A 16048-nucleotide genomic window follows, 5' to 3' on the forward strand; every position below is an offset into this window, starting at 1 on the left:
CCTCGGATCGGGACACAGTCGCCACAGTTAATGGTTGATTTTAATGTTAAATTAACAAGAGAATTCGAAAAAAAGAAGAAATTAAAATGACGATTTTTTTGAAGTGTGAGTTTTATGTGTTTCTTTGTAAAGTGTTTATAAGTGCTGGATGGAAGTACAAGCTTTATAGATACATAAATAATTCTTTATAACATATAAAAATAGTTGTGTCGCTCTAAGTAGGATTGTAAAATGAATAAAGACCTTCCCTGCTGCTTAAAATAAATTTTAAAAATGTCCTTTAAATGTGGCTTTTATTAAGAGTCACATGCCCTGTTGTCGTCGTTTCAGTTCTTCGAGCTGCTTGAACAAGAACTGCTTGTCCCGGCCCTCCTGTAAATCAAACCCTCGCGTTAGTTCAACATCTCAAAAAATGTAATTGATCCAGGATTTACCAGTTTCAGCTGAGTTTCCAGCATCGTCACACTTTTTCCATAAACAGAAGCCAACGCTACGAAGTAACACAGGACCACGCTGCAGGAGGGGAAAACGAAAGGGTTACGATGAGAACAAAAATGGTGATTTGAACGTGACTATGTTCTGGTTTCGCCGACCATGACAGTGCGAACAGAGGAATGGAGAAGGCTTGTGAGCCAATGAAGAACAGGAACTCTTGTGTAACTTCAGACAGGCTGTGGAAAGAGGCTGGAACCACCGCCCACATGCTGGGGAAGGAGCGGAAAGGCCCGCAGCCCATAGAAGGATGGATCCTGAGAGAGAAAACATTTATTAAATCGCTACACGCTCAGTAAGTTCTCAACTAGATCTATTTTATACATGGAGGATAATAGTATATGAGTGACATCATCATATTGAATGGTTCTCTTTAACATTTCAAATATATCTATTTTTTTCTATTAAAATGTTGTGGATTTTCATTTAAATATATATATATTTTTATAAATATATATATATATATATATATATATATTTTTTTTCTCCTTTTTCTATTTTATTTTATTTTTATTCTATTTTATTTTGTTAATAGTGTTAAATTTCTAATTTTGTAAATAATTGTATATTCTTAAGATCGTTTTTATTTTATTTTGTATTATCTCTTTTATTATTTCTTTTTCCTTGCACTTTATTTTTTTAAACTGCGCTGTTGTGAAAGTGTGTTTCCCCTCTGGGGATGAATAAAGCTTTTCTATTTTCTATTCTATTCTATATAAAATATTTATATATAAAATGTAATCATGTGTATATTGAAATATTTTTGTTTGTATTTTCTTTTACAATTTAAAGAATTAATTTAAAGAAAACAAATAATCTCTAAATGAATGAATTTCATTTTAAACATTTTTTATATTCTAAATTCAATAATAACACACATCTAAATTACATGTTTATTTATATGTAGCCTTCTAAATTATTTTTATATTGAATTTAAAATGCTAAAAACAAAATATATTGAATTAAGATAAATTAATTTTTAATTATTGTACTGAGAATCTAAAACTTTGTGTGTAAAAATTCCACAAAAATAAACCTTCCAATAACTTATTGAAATCAATCGCTAAAAGAATAACTTGTGCGTTATCTCCGGGTCAGCGTGACCTGAAGGCCTGAAAACAAATAAAGGACGCCACGAACGTTTGTTTTCCGGCCTTCAGGTCACGCTGACCCGGAGATAACACAAGGGTTAAAAAACCACAACATGTCAACATTTGAAATCCTTCAACATGGCCGACACTCACGCGGCCACACTGTAGATCACCACCACCATGGACAGACACCAGCCGAACAAGAGGACCACGAGGAAGAAGAAGGTAGAAGTCGTGGAGCGGAACGTCTTCTGCGCCGGACGACAGTTGTAGAAGAGCGTGGTCTGCAGACGAGACGAGCCGTTTCAGTCAAATTAAATAAGAATAAAAGGTGATGAATGATGAAATAAACTGACCTTCTTGCAGTAGAAGAGGATGACAAACTTGATGGTGTTGAGAAGAGGGAGCAGAGGACAGAAGAGGGCGCCGGCCCAGACCACCGTCTGACCGTAGACCAGGCCCAGAACGTTGGGCGCCACGAAAAACTCCTGACGGCCCACGAACTGAGTCAGCTTGTTGGAGCAGTTGTCCACCATGATCCTGCACATCGTCACCACTTAACGACTCGTGGATCGAAAGTGATTTTCCTTCTTGAAGTTCTCACCTGCGCGGGACTTCCACTAGGATGAGAACAGCGATGTTGACGAGGAGGTCGAAGAGGGTCAGCTTGTACATCTCCTGACCCACTCGTGTCTCCCAGCACTGGACAAGGAGAGAAACTGATGAAGATGTAATAACATGAAATGTTTCGGTGACCAATAAAAGGAAGAGGAAAAAGTAAAACAATACAATTTTAACATTTTAAACTTAATAAATGTATATATTTTTTATCAGTAGAAGTAGTGAGATAAGAAGGGACTATATTATGAATTAAATCGTTCCTTTCTGGGTTTAATATTATAGTCATGAACTAATAATTATATTACAAAGACAAATATATGGAAGTATGTCAGTGCCATCAGATTATTGAACGATTTTATTTCAAATTTTGAAACTTTGGATTTGTTTATTAAATACTTTATTTAAATCATTTAATTCTTGTTTTTTAAATAAGTTAAATCACTACTTTGTATATTGACAGATTAAAAATGTATTATTATTATTCATAATAAGATTTTTTTTTTAATCAGTATTTTCGAAATTAATGCATTAAAAAAGAAACAAGAGTTTCATATTCTTATAATAATTATTCTTCCAATAATTCAAATATAAATGTTCTAAATCAAATGTTTTTTAATTTTTAGACTTGTGAATTCAATATAAACCATCTGGTATAATAGTTCCACCAGATAATACTGACTTTAAAAAGTTAAGAATCAAAACATATTGAATTTAGGAAAATACGTTTTTTGAACTATGGGAATTAGAATATAAAATATATGTTTTTTTTAAATAAAGATTACAATTTTATTTTATTAAATTACTAAAACACAATAAAATAAATAATCCATCCTTTCAATATACTTAATATATAGTATACTATATTATTGAAATGTAATGTTTATCTTATAAAGCATATCCAAAACAAGTTTCAAAATTAAAAACGTTTATTTAAACCATATTCTGATGGTACTTCCATACACATTATAACTTTGAGTTAATTGTTTATATGACAATAAAACGAATAATTAAAATAAGTCAAAAATGGTTGTTTTTTATATATAAGTTGGTGTAAAATCAAGTGAAACATTTACCGGGTAAAGTTCATGGTTGTACCCGCAAGGTTTGCACTTCAGGCTGTCCTCCGCACATGTGATCTGGGCCCAGAGGGAGTAGAGCAGAACCCCTAAACTCACCAGGCGCAGGAACACGGCCCTGAACATAAAGATGGTTTCCACAGAACCCTCACAGAAACACCAAAAAACACCGTCATGGCTTCAGGTGACGAACCTCAACAGAGCCACGATGACGGTGGTGCTGGGCGAGTACCCCTCCACGAGGGCGATCTGGTCACAGAGCAGAGGGATCAGGAAGTTCCCGGCAGTGATGACGATGGACGGCAGGTACTCCAGTATGAGACCCGAGATCCCTTCTACACCACTTTGCTCCTGCGTTGCATCATCGTTTTTAAATATGGGTCACATGATCTTCCTGGTGATGCCGACCTGACTGAACACAGTGGCCCGGAAGATGCAGTAGAACGCCGCTATGATGAGCCCCAGAGCCAGCAGGCCCGTGAATATTCGAACGGAGTATTGGAGGATTTTTCGGGTTAAATTCAAAGAAGCTTTCTTGTTCTTCAGCCTCTCCTCCTCCAGGTCCACCTGATGGACAGAGCACAGGAGGAGAGAAGGAGAGTTTGAGTGAAAACATTAAAACAATGAAATAAAATAAATACATCAAACTCAAGTATTGCAAGTATTATATAGTGTGAGCCTTGTAAGTAGTGATTATGCGAAAAGAGAGAAGGAACGAATTCACTTAAATAATCTTACATTTGATGGAAAAAAAGGATTATATTTTTATAAAATAAGCTTAAGATGTCAGTGTATTATTTGTCACTCATTTTATTTAAAGATCCTTCATAAAACTTTTTTTATTTCACATATTTTGTTACAAGAAAAAGGAAATCAAAAAGATAAAGTCAAGCTATACCATTACATTATAAAATAAAGCTAGATAAGTTGTTTTATTGTGTAATATTTAATTTGGAAATATGATATAAAAACACTTTAAGTTCCTAAAATATTCCCCCCAAAAACAAAACATAGAAGAAAGGAGAAAAAAGAGACTTAATCCTTAATGACAAATGTAAATAATTCTTTCGTTAATGTTATAAAGGGAGAAAAAGACGTTTTGTGTAGTTCTGAATCACAACACAATGGATCCACAAATTATTTCAATATTTCTAAGCAGCAGCTGTGTTTGTTTGTGTTTGAGCACCACTGCCACCAAATATATTATATTAAATTAAATCACTATAAATGTACAAGTTATTTATTTAATTTAATTTGATTGATTTATTTGCATTTATTTAATTATATTCTGTTCTGTCAACACCACACAAAAGAATCCTGTGTCGTGTTCATAATACTTGCAATAAATATTTTCTGATTCTGATTATACTAGTAAAGTAAACAACAATATTCATAAGTGAGCTGCTTGGCAGAGGTCTGCACTCCTTTTTTAGTCTGGATGCATCAAGTTTCTCTGTAACTGTAGGTATGTTTCATAGGATTATAATGTCTAAAATAAATCTGACCTGCAGCGCGTAGCGGATGCTGTTCTGCTTCAGTTTAGTGTCTCGGTCTCCTAAGCTGCCGAATTTCCAGCCGGTGAAGACGATCATGCTGTAGTTGTCCACCGTGATGCCTCCCGTTGCTACGGCAACCCGAGCTGCTGACCCCATCCTTAAAAGAAAAATTTGCTGTGAAGACGAAGGCGCGGATGATTTCTCAAATTCTGTCGGCGTCTGACCGAGCGATGATGCAGACGAGACAGAAGGCGAAGTAGAAGACGGCGGTGAAGAGGTAGGCCAGCGGGATGTTGTAGGAGAAGCTGCTGTCGCCGACCATCGTGTTGCTGTAGAAGCCGTAGAACAGGTACCAGAACTCCAGGAAACCCTGAATAGTATATAGTATATATATAGTATAATATTGAAGAAAATACCTTCAGATATTAACAAAAAAAGGTTAACAAATACACAAGTTCACAGTTATAGTTTGGGATTCAGGATAAAACTAAATATAACTAAGTTTACATGTTGAATTAAAATGTAAATATAGAGAAAAAAAAAAACAAATACATTTATAACTGTTCCCATTAAACTAGTATTTAAACTAGCTCTAAATCTAAAACTATTGACTTGTACTATTGTTATTTTTCATTCATTATTATTGTTTATTGTTTTTGTATTTGTTTTTGAATAATTTGTTTTATTTATTATTTTTCATTTGTAAAATGTGTATGTATGCTTACTTTTTTGTGGAAAAAAAATAAAGGAATATCTTATCTTGTCTTATCTTTTGTATTTAAAAATATTTTCCAAGATCCTCATGATTTAAATATATATATATATAAATAATTACAATGTTTATTGTATGTTTTTTTTCTCAATTTCTTCAATTGAATTAATCATTACATTTATTTATTTTATTTTAATAATGAATTTATCTAAATATGATTTAGTTCTAAATTGACAAAATTTAACATTTTCCGATTTCTTATATATTTCTTTCGAGTATATAATGCCAACATGTCTTTATTTCATCTCTCTCTTAAAGTGTTCTTGTGTTTTCATTTGCTTGTACAGAATTATTTGTAATTATATATATAATTATTCTTTAGAGTTGTTTTAAAATGTGTGCATGATATTAAAATATAATGTTCAGCATCAGTGAAGCTCACCGTTCCTGAGAGCAGGTCCAGGAAGTAGTTCAAGTAGAGAACCAGACCCGGAGAGCTCGGGTTGTAGTTCATACACTCCTGAGGCCCTGAAACACTCACAGGAGAGATTCATCTCAGCATTTTCTGAGGCGATTTTATATGGTTTCCCTGGCAACGCTGTCTTAAAAAGTAGGACAAACTGTTGCTATGATAAAAAGGCAGAGCAGAAAATGTTCTGTTCCTGTTGCGTCAATAACGTTCAACTCTTCTGTGACGGTACCGGTGCTGTTGACGAGACTCGAGCCCTCTGATCTGAAGATGATGCTCGGGACGAGGACAAGGCCACCGATGAGCAGAAAGGACAGGAAGTTGAGCACCACCAAGAAGCGCAGGAACAGGAAGTAGGACTGGACTCCGCCGCCAAAGTTTCCTGTGGAGCAAATATCTATTAAAACATGATGAAACTAGACAATATGTTAAATAAAGTCAGATATTATGCACTTATATGGAGCACTATGGTCATCAGGAAACACTGAACTTCCTCAAATCAAACAATATAAATGTTATCTGTACCTCCGATCTTCTGCACAGACTTCCTCCACAGTGAGAAGAAGTAGAAAACTTCTTTGACGTTTTGTTTGACTCGGCGTAGCTTTCTGTTCTGTCGCTCCACGCGGGAAGACGCCTGCTTCTGCTGTGCCACGCTGGAAAAAAATACAGTTTCAGATTCAAGCATGAGCTGCCTTTTAAGAGACTGCACCATAGAAGTGTCGAACAAAAACACAGACCAGTTTAAATGATGCTAATGCTAATAATGCTAATAGATTTTTAAAACTTTTAAACAGATGCAAAGCACCATGGGAGAGATAGAATATGTATACATATACGTATATATGTAATATATTTCTATATTTACCGACAAGATCATCAGAATTTTAATTGAATGAAAATGTAGACTAAAAAGCATAAATATTTTTAGCTATTAGCTTTAGAAAGATTAGCTTTTAGCATGTCCGTGGCTACTAAAAAATGTTCTAGAAAAGAGGTTATCTACCTTTTTTTGCCTCGCTGATCAGTATAATGTCAGCATTATATTCACGCACAAAAATAAATAAATAAATGTTGTTATTTTCACTACTTTACAGATTTGTCTTTTGAGTAAACTTGACTGAAACGAGCGTCCTGACGTGTTTAGAGTCACAGACTGAAAATACCAAAAACAAAACAAAACACCTTTCAGACAGTTATTATCGAATAGAACTGAAATTATTATTATTATTATTATTTTATTATTTCTGTGCGGCCTGGTTATAAATGCCTCATGGTTTGTTCTTGACGTCCAAAATTAGTTTTTCTCTTTAGAAACTTTAGAATTAGTATTTAAAGTGATATTGTTATTGTTTTTTTTCAAGTGAATTAAATATTTTGTGTGAGTTTATTACAAATTCAGAATTTCCTACCGGACTTGTCGTTTCACTGCCATGGACAGAGGGATGTTCCTGAGCTCCCGGTCCGGTTCATCGACACCTTCCTCGTCCTCATCCTCCTCCTCTATGGTGTCTGGGCTCAGGTCGAACTGAGGATAGTTCTGATGAGATGACCGTCGGTGCGGCACCTGTCCACTGCTAGAGTAAACAGAACCTGGAGGTGGTGATGGAGGGAAGCAAAGAGGTCGACGTTGAGAATCAACACATGAATAAAACAAATGTTATGATGAGCAGATGTATTATTAATAATTCTCAAAAAAGTCAAACCCTCTGTGTCGCCGTACGAAGAATCTCCTCTCTGTGGTTCCATCTCCTTGAATTGGGAAACTCTCCTTTTAAATGTATGTGAAAAACTGTTCTTTCATTTCAAAAACTGCGACACAAATAGAAAAGAAGAATCCTCAAAGGTCCCACTTCACTCTACCGGCTTCACCCAGCTGGACTTTACACCCCTTGTTATAATAAAAGACAGTTCCGGTACTTCCTTGTGCAATTTAACCCTTTAATGACAAGCAAACCAGCTTTTATACAACCACTGCAGCCTCATGAAAAGCCCAACAAAACCCGAAATACTGCAAAGAAAGAGGAAGAATTGACAATATATTACATATTTCTTATCATCTCAGGAGTGAATACAAGATTATCTGAAAAAGTATGGAGGTGTTTTTGTTCAGGCTAAAATGTGAAACAAACGTAATGAAAACAATGAATAAGCGGCTCAATCTTAATGCAGGGATAACATTCAAAAGTATCTCAAATAAGGTATGTGGAAGCCAACCTTAGTAATCGACCAAAAACAATAACAAAAAGTAACATTTCAGGTCAATAAGTTGAACTTGTCTCACATTTAAAAATGTAATTTCTATGACATTTTAAGCATCGTCACCCGTGTTGAACAGGCAGCTTGTAAACCATGTTTTTCAACCAGATGTTTGGTCTTGATGTTGTTGATCGGCAGTGCAGACGATTGGCAGTGAAAAGTCACAAATGTTTTTTAACTTTCTTACAGGCAGGAAAATGAAAGAAACACTGTCAGATATACATCATGTGTTCAGTCTGATGGAGAAATAAAAGGAACATCATCGTAACTATTGAAAAAAGAGGTACTCGCCTTGATATCAATACAGCCGGAATGTTGTGTTGGATATGAATTCATGTAAACATCATCTTTGCTCTGCATCTAATCTGCAGCTGGACACTAATATTTACACCTTATTGGACTTAAAAAAGTAACATTCAATTATTTTCTTAGAAATCTTCACAGTTTTCGGGGCTTCTTAGAAATATTTCCTGTCAAAATGGAAGAAAGCAATGTATCGCTCTCCTTCCTAATTCACTTTTGGATACTTCAATCATGCGTATTAAATTATGGGATGCAAACGTTGACCTGTGGCCCAGTTTATAGACCCAAGATGAAGGTAACCACAGCTTCAAGTTACCCAGCATACAACAGCAATGGGGACTGGGGTGTGTGGAACACCAGATTTAAATCTTCTCACACCAAGCTAGGATAGTGAAATGTTGACCTCTTGTGTATTCGAAGCCTATTAGATCCATGAACCTTTAAAATATTGCCAATATAAAGCATTGCTCAGCAGCTCAGTTGTAATTCAAAAGTCAAATCTCAAACACAAAATGCCAAATAACAAACACTCTGCTTGTGACCCTTGACCTCTGTGGAACTCAGATATATTCCGAGGACTCGAAAGAAGGTCGTAATCAAAGTCATGAAGTTGTTTCCATAAATATATTCATTCAGCCTTCTTTGTCTTTCCATCTCTGGCCTCCTCCCGGTCCGCCCTCCTCGCCCCCTTCAGGGCCCGGCCCACCACGATGCAGCACACGGCGATGACTTGCATGACGAAGTAGATGGAGGACCAGTAGTTGATGGTGTCCGAGGCCTTCAGCAGCACGAAGCCCATGCACATGTAGTCGTACGCCCGCATCTTCAGGAACCAGTGGACCCAGTCGAAGATGTTCTGCCCTCGGGGGCCCAGCTTGGACCGGACTCCCGCCTCCATGGCGGACTCGGCGGCGATGCAGAGGGGGATGGTGAGGAAGGAGAGGTAGTAGCCCGGGTGGAGGCCGTGCCAGTATGCACTGATCAGCATGGTCCAGCCAGCCCTGAGACACCAGCACAACAAACAGGTTTCAGGGTTAAAACAGCTTAGAGGGAAACAAATGTTAAATTGAATCACTCTCATGTTGCATTTGTGTATCCTTGACATGATGAACCTGAGGTGCAACTTAAGTCACGTGCAAAGCTTTCGTTTGCATATCTTTAGAGGGCAACTAATGTCTTCCTCTTACAGATGCAGTAAGTCCCTCATCATGACCATGTTTTTAAGTTATTACTTTTCTAAAGTTGTGCGTTCCCCGTCTGAAATCTTGGCGAACGAGAGGTTACGAGAGCCGAGCCCATTATGATGTGAAAATCACTTCACTCCTACTCCAGCCAGCTGTAATCTGCCCCGCTTTGTTTATACAACAAGTCCATTGGAGGTGGAGACTTCAGGGATTGATGCTTGACCAATCACAGCAGAGTGGCTGTGGTTATGATAAATGAGAATTCATCTCGAGAAAAACTGTTTTCAGTGGGCGGGGCTTAAGTAAATGTTTCAATAAAAAGAGAGTTTCGTACAAATGATGATACAATAGAGTCCAACATGTTTCATTTAGACCATTTAGAATTCATGAATTTAATGCACTTTTAAGGATCCACTCCTGCATAATGATGTCTAAACAACCTTTTAATGTTTGAAATATCCTCACCTGAGAGTGTAGGCTTTGAAGGGGGAGTTGGGGTAGATGTAGTGATGCAGCCACCACTGCACCGTCATGTTCCAGTATCTCATCCCGTGTCGCACCTTCACACAGAAGTCAGTGTTGTAGCAGTCGATGTTCTGGATGGTCTTGAAGTCGTACTTCTCCTCGTCGGTTGGGTCGCTGCTTCTGTGGTAAACACACACAAATGAAGTCTCTAAACTGGGCAAGAAGACGAGGAAGAATTACCCGTAGTCGACGGTCGGTCCTCCGCCAGGTTTACACAGCGCCCTCTCCGGGTAGCAGCCGAGTCCTGCGCTGATGCAGCCGGCCTCGGCGCCGCACCAGGCCGCATAGAACCTCATCCTGAACACGAAGAAGATGGCGACCATGTAGAAGAACCTGGTGACAAAGAAACTCAGATGTTAACAAACAAGACTTTTTAAAAGCCCACCATATGGTTGCTTCAAAGTAGATCAATAACATTCATGTTAATATGGTGACCTATGAAGATGTCGGTGTTTAAGATAAAAACAGAAATGATGGATTTCAACAATTATACATGGACTTCAGAGAACAGTTAAACTGATGTTGAACCAAAAGGAATACATAATAATCAAGATTAAGCCTTTAAGATGATAATATTGCGAGCTAACTTAAACTTTCTATCTTGACACCCATGCTGTATATTAACAAATCACACACAAGTCAATAATAACGTTAAACAAAATTCAACTTTAATGATTAAAAAATAGAGAGGATTTTCTTTTTTCACCATACTGCTGGACAGTTTAATTTTTTTGTTTTCACATTTTAGTTTTTATGGTTTATATTTCAATAGAGTGTTTATTGAATATATATATATTTTTTTATTACCAATTAACATTTAAATATCCACATAAATCCAAATGTCTGCATTGCAACAATGAAATTCCGAGAGATGCTGTCTGTGACTGAGGACGAGAGGATACAATCAACCCTCTGTTGCTGCCACAGGAAGATGTTGTCGAATAAAATTTCATTGTACCCAGTGTGATGACATTAAGGCTTCTTAAATCTTAATATAAAATTGTCATAATTTGATGTTTGGCTAAATTCTGGTTTCAAAACAAACTAAAGCAGTTACAACTTCGTCAAGAGTCATGTGGTCTGTAAATTCTGCAACACCAGAGTCAAGTACTCGAACAATACTCAATCAGACTGAAAGAAAATCACTTCTCAAGACAAATAAATCGTTTGAATTAAAACCTACATAAAAAAATACAATTTATTGTATTCAGAGCTCTGTATATTAAGATGACAAATGTTTTCTTCTCAGTTAACCTGGTTTCTTTAGGTCATTTTCTACTAAAAACAAAGAGTATATGTAGACGACTTGCTCACAAAATAAACTCTTAAATCTTCTTTATAACAAATTGCCTATAATTTTGAAGGACCTTCAGATAACCCTAAGTGCCCCCTAGTGGTGTGTTTCTAGTGTTTCTTTTTCCTCAACCGAGGAATCGCAATACCTGAAGAAGAAGTGTTCATCCAGGAACTCCTCCGAGCGGACATAAGCCAGAGGGAAGACCGAGTTCACGGCCAGAAACAGAGCTCCGAACACAGGCACCAGCTTCAGACGCTGCAGACACGGGACCCAGCCTGGCAGCTCCAGCGGGCACGGCTGCTTCAGCCAGTCCGAGTAGGTTTGGAAGCGGAAGAAGGGGCCTTTGGTGGAGATTGAGGGGGTGAAATAGAGGGATAAATGCAAAGTTCGCAGGAGAGTGATGGTTATAAAGAGACATATATATACACACATGACACAAATAAGGGTCGGCGGAGGAATGATGGTTTTGGTTGGAGAAGAAGACAGAAGTTCTACATTATTTGAAGTGAGAACGACATGAACTCACACAATAGTGGAAATGTAGCATAGTGAGACAAAAAGAGACAACAGTTAGACAGACTCATGCAAAATGAAACACTCAGCACTGAGGAACAAAAAAAATCCAAAACGCTTCGACAGCAGACTCACCGGTCATGATACCGATATAACAGTAGCTGTACGACACGATGTCGTAGAGCGACGGCTCCTCAGCCAGACAGCCGATGACGGTGGACTTGGTCTCGAAGGAGCTGACCTCTTTCTTCTTCTCTATGTGGAAACTCTTCACCTCGTTGGCAACACTGACCATCTGTGAGGTTAAAGTTGTTTTTAAAAACCCTCCGAGTTTTAGCAATAAAACTGACCTTGAGAGTGAGCAGGAGCTGGACAGCGTTGGCAAAAGGAGTCGGCGATGGTAAACCGAAGTACGTGATGAGTCTGAAGAAGAGGAGGTAGAGGAAGGTCCAGGCGAGACTCAAGGCCGGAGCATACCTGCACAAATCACAAAATACATCATCTATCTTTGTGATGTTAGTTTGCTGGTGTGTACCATGTGAAGTGAGACACTCACCGCCAGCTGATCTTTATAATGATCCATGTTCCTATCACCGTCACCAGAGAGTGGAGTGTGTGCACGTGACTGGTAGCAATAATGATGGAAAGACCCAGGAGAAGGGATGCCGCCTGCTTCACTGAAGGGCCTGAAACCACCATGAGAAGCGGGTTTTCTAGTCGGTACAACTCAAGGCGTGTCTTCTGTTGAGCTGTTAGGTTGAAACCAGGTAGTACTCACTGAGGTAGCGGAACAGAAATCCAGCAGGTATGGAGGCGGCGAGGATTCCCAGGTACACCAGTTCATCGGGAGACATTGTGCTGCTGTCAAAGAACGGTGGTAAAAGGTCATTTCTTATGAGGCCATGAAGTAATTACTTTTGATTTAAAAGTTTAAATATGCAACATCCGGGGCTTTGAGAATTGCATCACAAGAGAAAAATTAAGTTTCTGATAGAATTCTAGTTTATTAGCAAGAAAATATTTTTGTTGTAAAATGAAAACGAGTAAACTATTTCGGATTGTAGTCCAACTTAAACAAAAATAAATGTAGTTTTATGATTCGGGTTCGAAATAGCATTTTGTCAACAAGCTTTGCAAATGGCGTTTCTAGTAAGCAACATACATTAAAATACTGAAGCAACGTAGAAAGACATGCCTGTATTGTTGCTTTGTTTTCATAGTTTGGCTGACATTCACCGTTTGTTTAAACATGCAACAGTTTGAAAGAGGAACAATATTGAACTGCCCGGTTTAACGCAACATTAGCAGCTACTCGGACACGCCAGCGGTCATACCTACACCTGAAGAAACAAGTGGTCGAATGTGGAAAGAAGTTTAAAAAGCGTGACTTACATACGTTTTACGTGTAATCGTCAGGTGAGATAATTGTGCCCATCGAACTACTCTACTAGCATAGCTATGTTGACGCTCACTTCCGGGTTCACTTAGACTCCTCCCACCCGGAACGTACCATTCTCCATCAATACGTGCAACTGCACATATTTACTTTCCCTCAAATAACGCTTGATAATGAGGCAACTGCCTCATTTTGATTTTATACAAGTATAAGAATTATCAAGAATGATCGTGCACACTGATGTGCATTATGAAATGTTTATACATCTTTATGCATTTGTGATTGTAAAGAGTGAAGCGTTAGAACTTCATGATGGTACAAAACAGCCCAACAACATACGTGGTCTGACCAATACTTTTATTGAAAACTCGACAGAACAGGAAGCATTTGACCACTTCCTGGTCAAGATCCTTCTTAGTCTTCATCTTCGTCGTCAGCTGCGCCGGCACCAGGCTGGCCCTTCTTGCTGTTCTTTCGCTTGACGCGGCCCGGACGTCCACCGCCGTACGGAGACCTCAGCGAGAAGTCGATGTGCTTCTGGCTGTCCAGGCGAACCACGAAGGAGGGGATGTTCACCACTTGTTTGCGGACGCTAAAAAAAAAAAAAAAGATGTTTAGAATCTTCAGAGTAAGAGGATTGACTTTTAAAGGTCTAGGAAAACAAGGCTTCATTGACGAGGAATTCATGACACCACTGTCAATCTGATAAGTGAATCTTTAATCATCAGCCTGAAGTTCAAATGATCGAAAACTGCCCGAGGTGCAATCCGTACCTTCACAGCCACATCAGTGACCGACAGTCCGAGCCCCCACTCGCTGGCGGGATTGTCTCTGGGCAATATCGACTAACAAGGTATACGGCTTTGATACCGAATTGACCTTGATGAACGTAACACAGATCTCAGCCGAGTGTGAAACACACCGGTGGCCGTCTGATGGAAGAGTAAGCGTCGATTGTTTGGTCCATGGCGACCCACGCTCGCCGCGGTGTCACAACTCACCGGATGTGCCTCTGGCGGATCAGAACTCTGGCGTGGTGGATGCTCTTGGCAAGTCCAAGCTTGAACACCTGAGTCTGCAGCCTCCTCTCCAAGAAGTCCTCAACCTTCAGACCCAGGATGTAATCCAGCTTCATCTTACCCTCATCCAACACACCGATCCTCACCAGACGCCTGAGCAAGGCATTACCTGGAAACCAAATAAAACCAATTAGGGGAAATATTGCAAGGATTTAAGTTTAATTTTTAGCAGTTGGCCTCATTGACGAGGAATTCGTGACACCACGGTGAATCTGATTTATGAATGTAGTTAAATCATCGGCGAGATTTAAATTAAAATCTTCATTTAAATCCAACTTACCCTCAAACAGACGTTTTGGGTCCTTCTCGTCCAGAGTGAGCAGCTCTCTGGCGGCCTTACGGATCTTTGCCAGGGTGAACTTGACCCTCCAGACCTCACGCTTGTTTCTCAGACCATACTCGCCTAAAAAAAATAAAAAAAATCGTTTAAACCAACTGGATTTGTACGTCAAGCATCCAAGCTGACTTGACTGAGGTCACAACTTACCAATGAGTTTCAACTCCTGGTCGAGACGGGACTTCTCGAAAGGACGGCGGGGAGTGACATATGTCTTACGACAAACCCAACTCCTGGCAACGGGCATGGCGAATTATTTGTGCCTAAAAGGAAAATGTTACACTTTAATATTTAAGGAAAACTGACCGCACATCACAATACGTCTCTCCTGCACTAGAACGTGGCACTCGATGTAATTTTGATAAACGGGTACAAAAACTTTATTCAAATAAACTTAAGAAGCCCATCGAAATAAAAACTTTATGTAAAACGATTTATTTTCAGCCTCAGGAAGACTTTTCAGTGCACAGGCCGCGGCGCTGCGAAACCACGTTGCTACAAGAGACAAGCTAGCATTAGCTTAGCAATAATAGCCCTACTGCACAGTTGGCCGTAGTATGTATTTTTTAAATATATAACTATCTAAACGTGAAGCACAAACATACTAAAACACACTTCTATTAAATATTTGGGAATTAATGCATTTCAATGGCTTTAATACAACGCCGGGGAAGACAGGGAGATCCATACCTTCTTCGCTCAGGCTCGCGTAGTAAAGAGGAAGTGGTAAGAGCTCGTCGTCGCTTTATAAGGAGGTTAATCGCACTCAATTTCCCATGATCCTCCTCGCCACAACGGAAGTCATCTCACTGTTGCAGCGCTTCCTGTTGGCTATACGTAACGTTGCATACGTCGAAGAAAATATGTCACACTTTTCCCTTCATTTTTTTCGATAAAACAAATAATTTAATTGTAATATTTTATATTTATATTTATTTATTATTTTACAATCCCGAGTATCAATATTGCAATATATAAATAATAATACATCGTAATTAGACTGTTAGTCCAAAAACATTTTCTTTTTAGATTAACATTCATTTCATTTTAATTCTTCAACTGTTTTTTTTTAGAAAATATCTATTTTTTTCTATTCAAACAGGTACTGCTGTTCCATCTAGTCCCTCAATTGTAAATCTATTTGAGTCGATGCAATGTATTTTAATAGGCTCAATTTTACGTAATGTCCACTTAAAAA

General features: G+C 38.3%; 3 protein-coding genes across 7 annotated transcripts; all 3 read right to left on the reverse strand.

Moving 5' to 3' along the window:
- Positions 1-276: 276 nt before the first annotated feature.
- Positions 277-7806, reverse strand: tmc4 (transmembrane channel-like 4). The gene is made up of 16 exons (XM_087812193.1): positions 7664-7806; positions 7370-7550; positions 6483-6613; positions 6190-6339; positions 5931-6016; positions 5001-5146; positions 4786-4933; positions 3689-3847; positions 3474-3631; positions 3278-3398; positions 2188-2285; positions 1940-2123; positions 1737-1867; positions 594-749; positions 435-513; positions 277-372 (listed from the first exon to the last, which is right to left on the reverse strand). The coding sequence occupies exons 1-16, from the start codon at positions 7704-7706 to the stop codon at positions 304-306; spliced, it is 2040 nt and encodes a 679-aa protein (XP_087668319.1). The 5' UTR covers positions 7707-7806; the 3' UTR covers positions 277-303.
- A 71-nt stretch (positions 7807-7877) lies between these two features.
- On the reverse strand, positions 7878-13516 carry mboat7 (membrane bound O-acyltransferase domain containing 7). Of its 5 annotated transcripts, none has more exons than XM_087812195.1 (9): positions 13431-13516; positions 12817-12899; positions 12595-12724; positions 12389-12515; positions 12174-12333; positions 11671-11866; positions 10409-10561; positions 10169-10348; positions 7878-9520 (listed from the first exon to the last, which is right to left on the reverse strand). In XM_087812195.1, exons 2-9 carry the CDS (start codon positions 12890-12892, stop codon positions 9148-9150), a joined length of 1395 nt encoding a protein of 464 aa, XP_087668321.1. In that variant the 5' UTR covers positions 12893-12899; positions 13431-13516; the 3' UTR covers positions 7878-9147. The 5 variants fall into 5 exon arrangements, with proteins under 5 accessions (XP_087668321.1, XP_087668324.1, XP_087668320.1 ...); XM_087812198.1 differs by having other exon boundaries at positions 10169-10345; positions 13435-13515; XM_087812194.1 differs by having other exon boundaries at positions 13435-13515.
- Positions 13517-13774: 258 nt separating this feature from the next.
- rps9 (ribosomal protein S9) lies at positions 13775-15567 on the reverse strand. The gene is made up of 5 exons (XM_087812199.1): positions 15541-15567; positions 15001-15113; positions 14794-14916; positions 14436-14622; positions 13775-14026 (listed from the first exon to the last, which is right to left on the reverse strand). Exons 2-5 carry the CDS (start codon positions 15095-15097, stop codon positions 13849-13851), a joined length of 585 nt encoding a protein of 194 aa, XP_087668325.1. The 5' UTR covers positions 15098-15113; positions 15541-15567; the 3' UTR covers positions 13775-13848.
- Positions 15568-16048: the final 481 nt, after the last annotated feature.

Source organism: Callionymus lyra, chromosome 17 (genome assembly GCF_982586985.1).
Source record: "Callionymus lyra chromosome 17, fCalLyr1.hap1.1, whole genome shotgun sequence".
In the NCBI taxonomy this organism is placed as follows: domain Eukaryota; kingdom Metazoa; phylum Chordata; class Actinopteri; order Syngnathiformes; family Callionymidae; genus Callionymus; species Callionymus lyra.

Excerpts from the sequence above, each read along its gene's own strand:
- mboat7 (XM_087812195.1), bottom strand. The coding sequence starts at position 12,892 with ATGTCTCCCGATGAACTGGTGTACCTGGGAATCCTCGCCGCCTCCATA. Across the intron at positions 12,334-12,388 it reads AGCTCCTGCTCACTCTCAAG|ATGGTCAGTGTTGCCAACGA; the intron begins GTCAGTTTTATT and ends TTAACCTCACAG. Across the intron at positions 11,867-12,173 it reads TTATATCGGTATCATGACCG|GCCCCTTCTTCCGCTTCCAA; the intron begins GTGAGTCTGCTG and ends TCTCCACCAAAG.
- rps9 (XM_087812199.1), bottom strand. The coding sequence starts at position 15,097 with ATGCCCGTTGCCAGGAGTTGGGTTTGTCGTAAGACATATGTCACTCCC. Across the intron at positions 14,917-15,000 it reads CCAGGAGTTGAAACTCATTG|GCGAGTATGGTCTGAGAAAC; the intron begins GTAAGTTGTGAC and ends TATTTTTTTTAG. Across the intron at positions 14,027-14,435 it reads ATCCGCCAGAGGCACATCCG|CGTCCGCAAACAAGTGGTGA; the intron begins GTGAGTTGTGAC and ends TTTTTTTTTTAG.
- tmc4 (XM_087812193.1), bottom strand. The coding sequence starts at position 7,706 with ATGGAACCACAGAGAGGAGATTCTTCGTACGGCGACACAGAGG. Across the intron at positions 514-593 it reads CCTCTGTTCGCACTGTCATG|CGTGGTCCTGTGTTACTTCG; the intron begins GTCGGCGAAACC and ends CCCCTCCTGCAG. Across the intron at positions 373-434 it reads TGGAAACTCAGCTGAAACTG|GAGGGCCGGGACAAGCAGTT; the intron begins GTAAATCCTGGA and ends TTTGATTTACAG.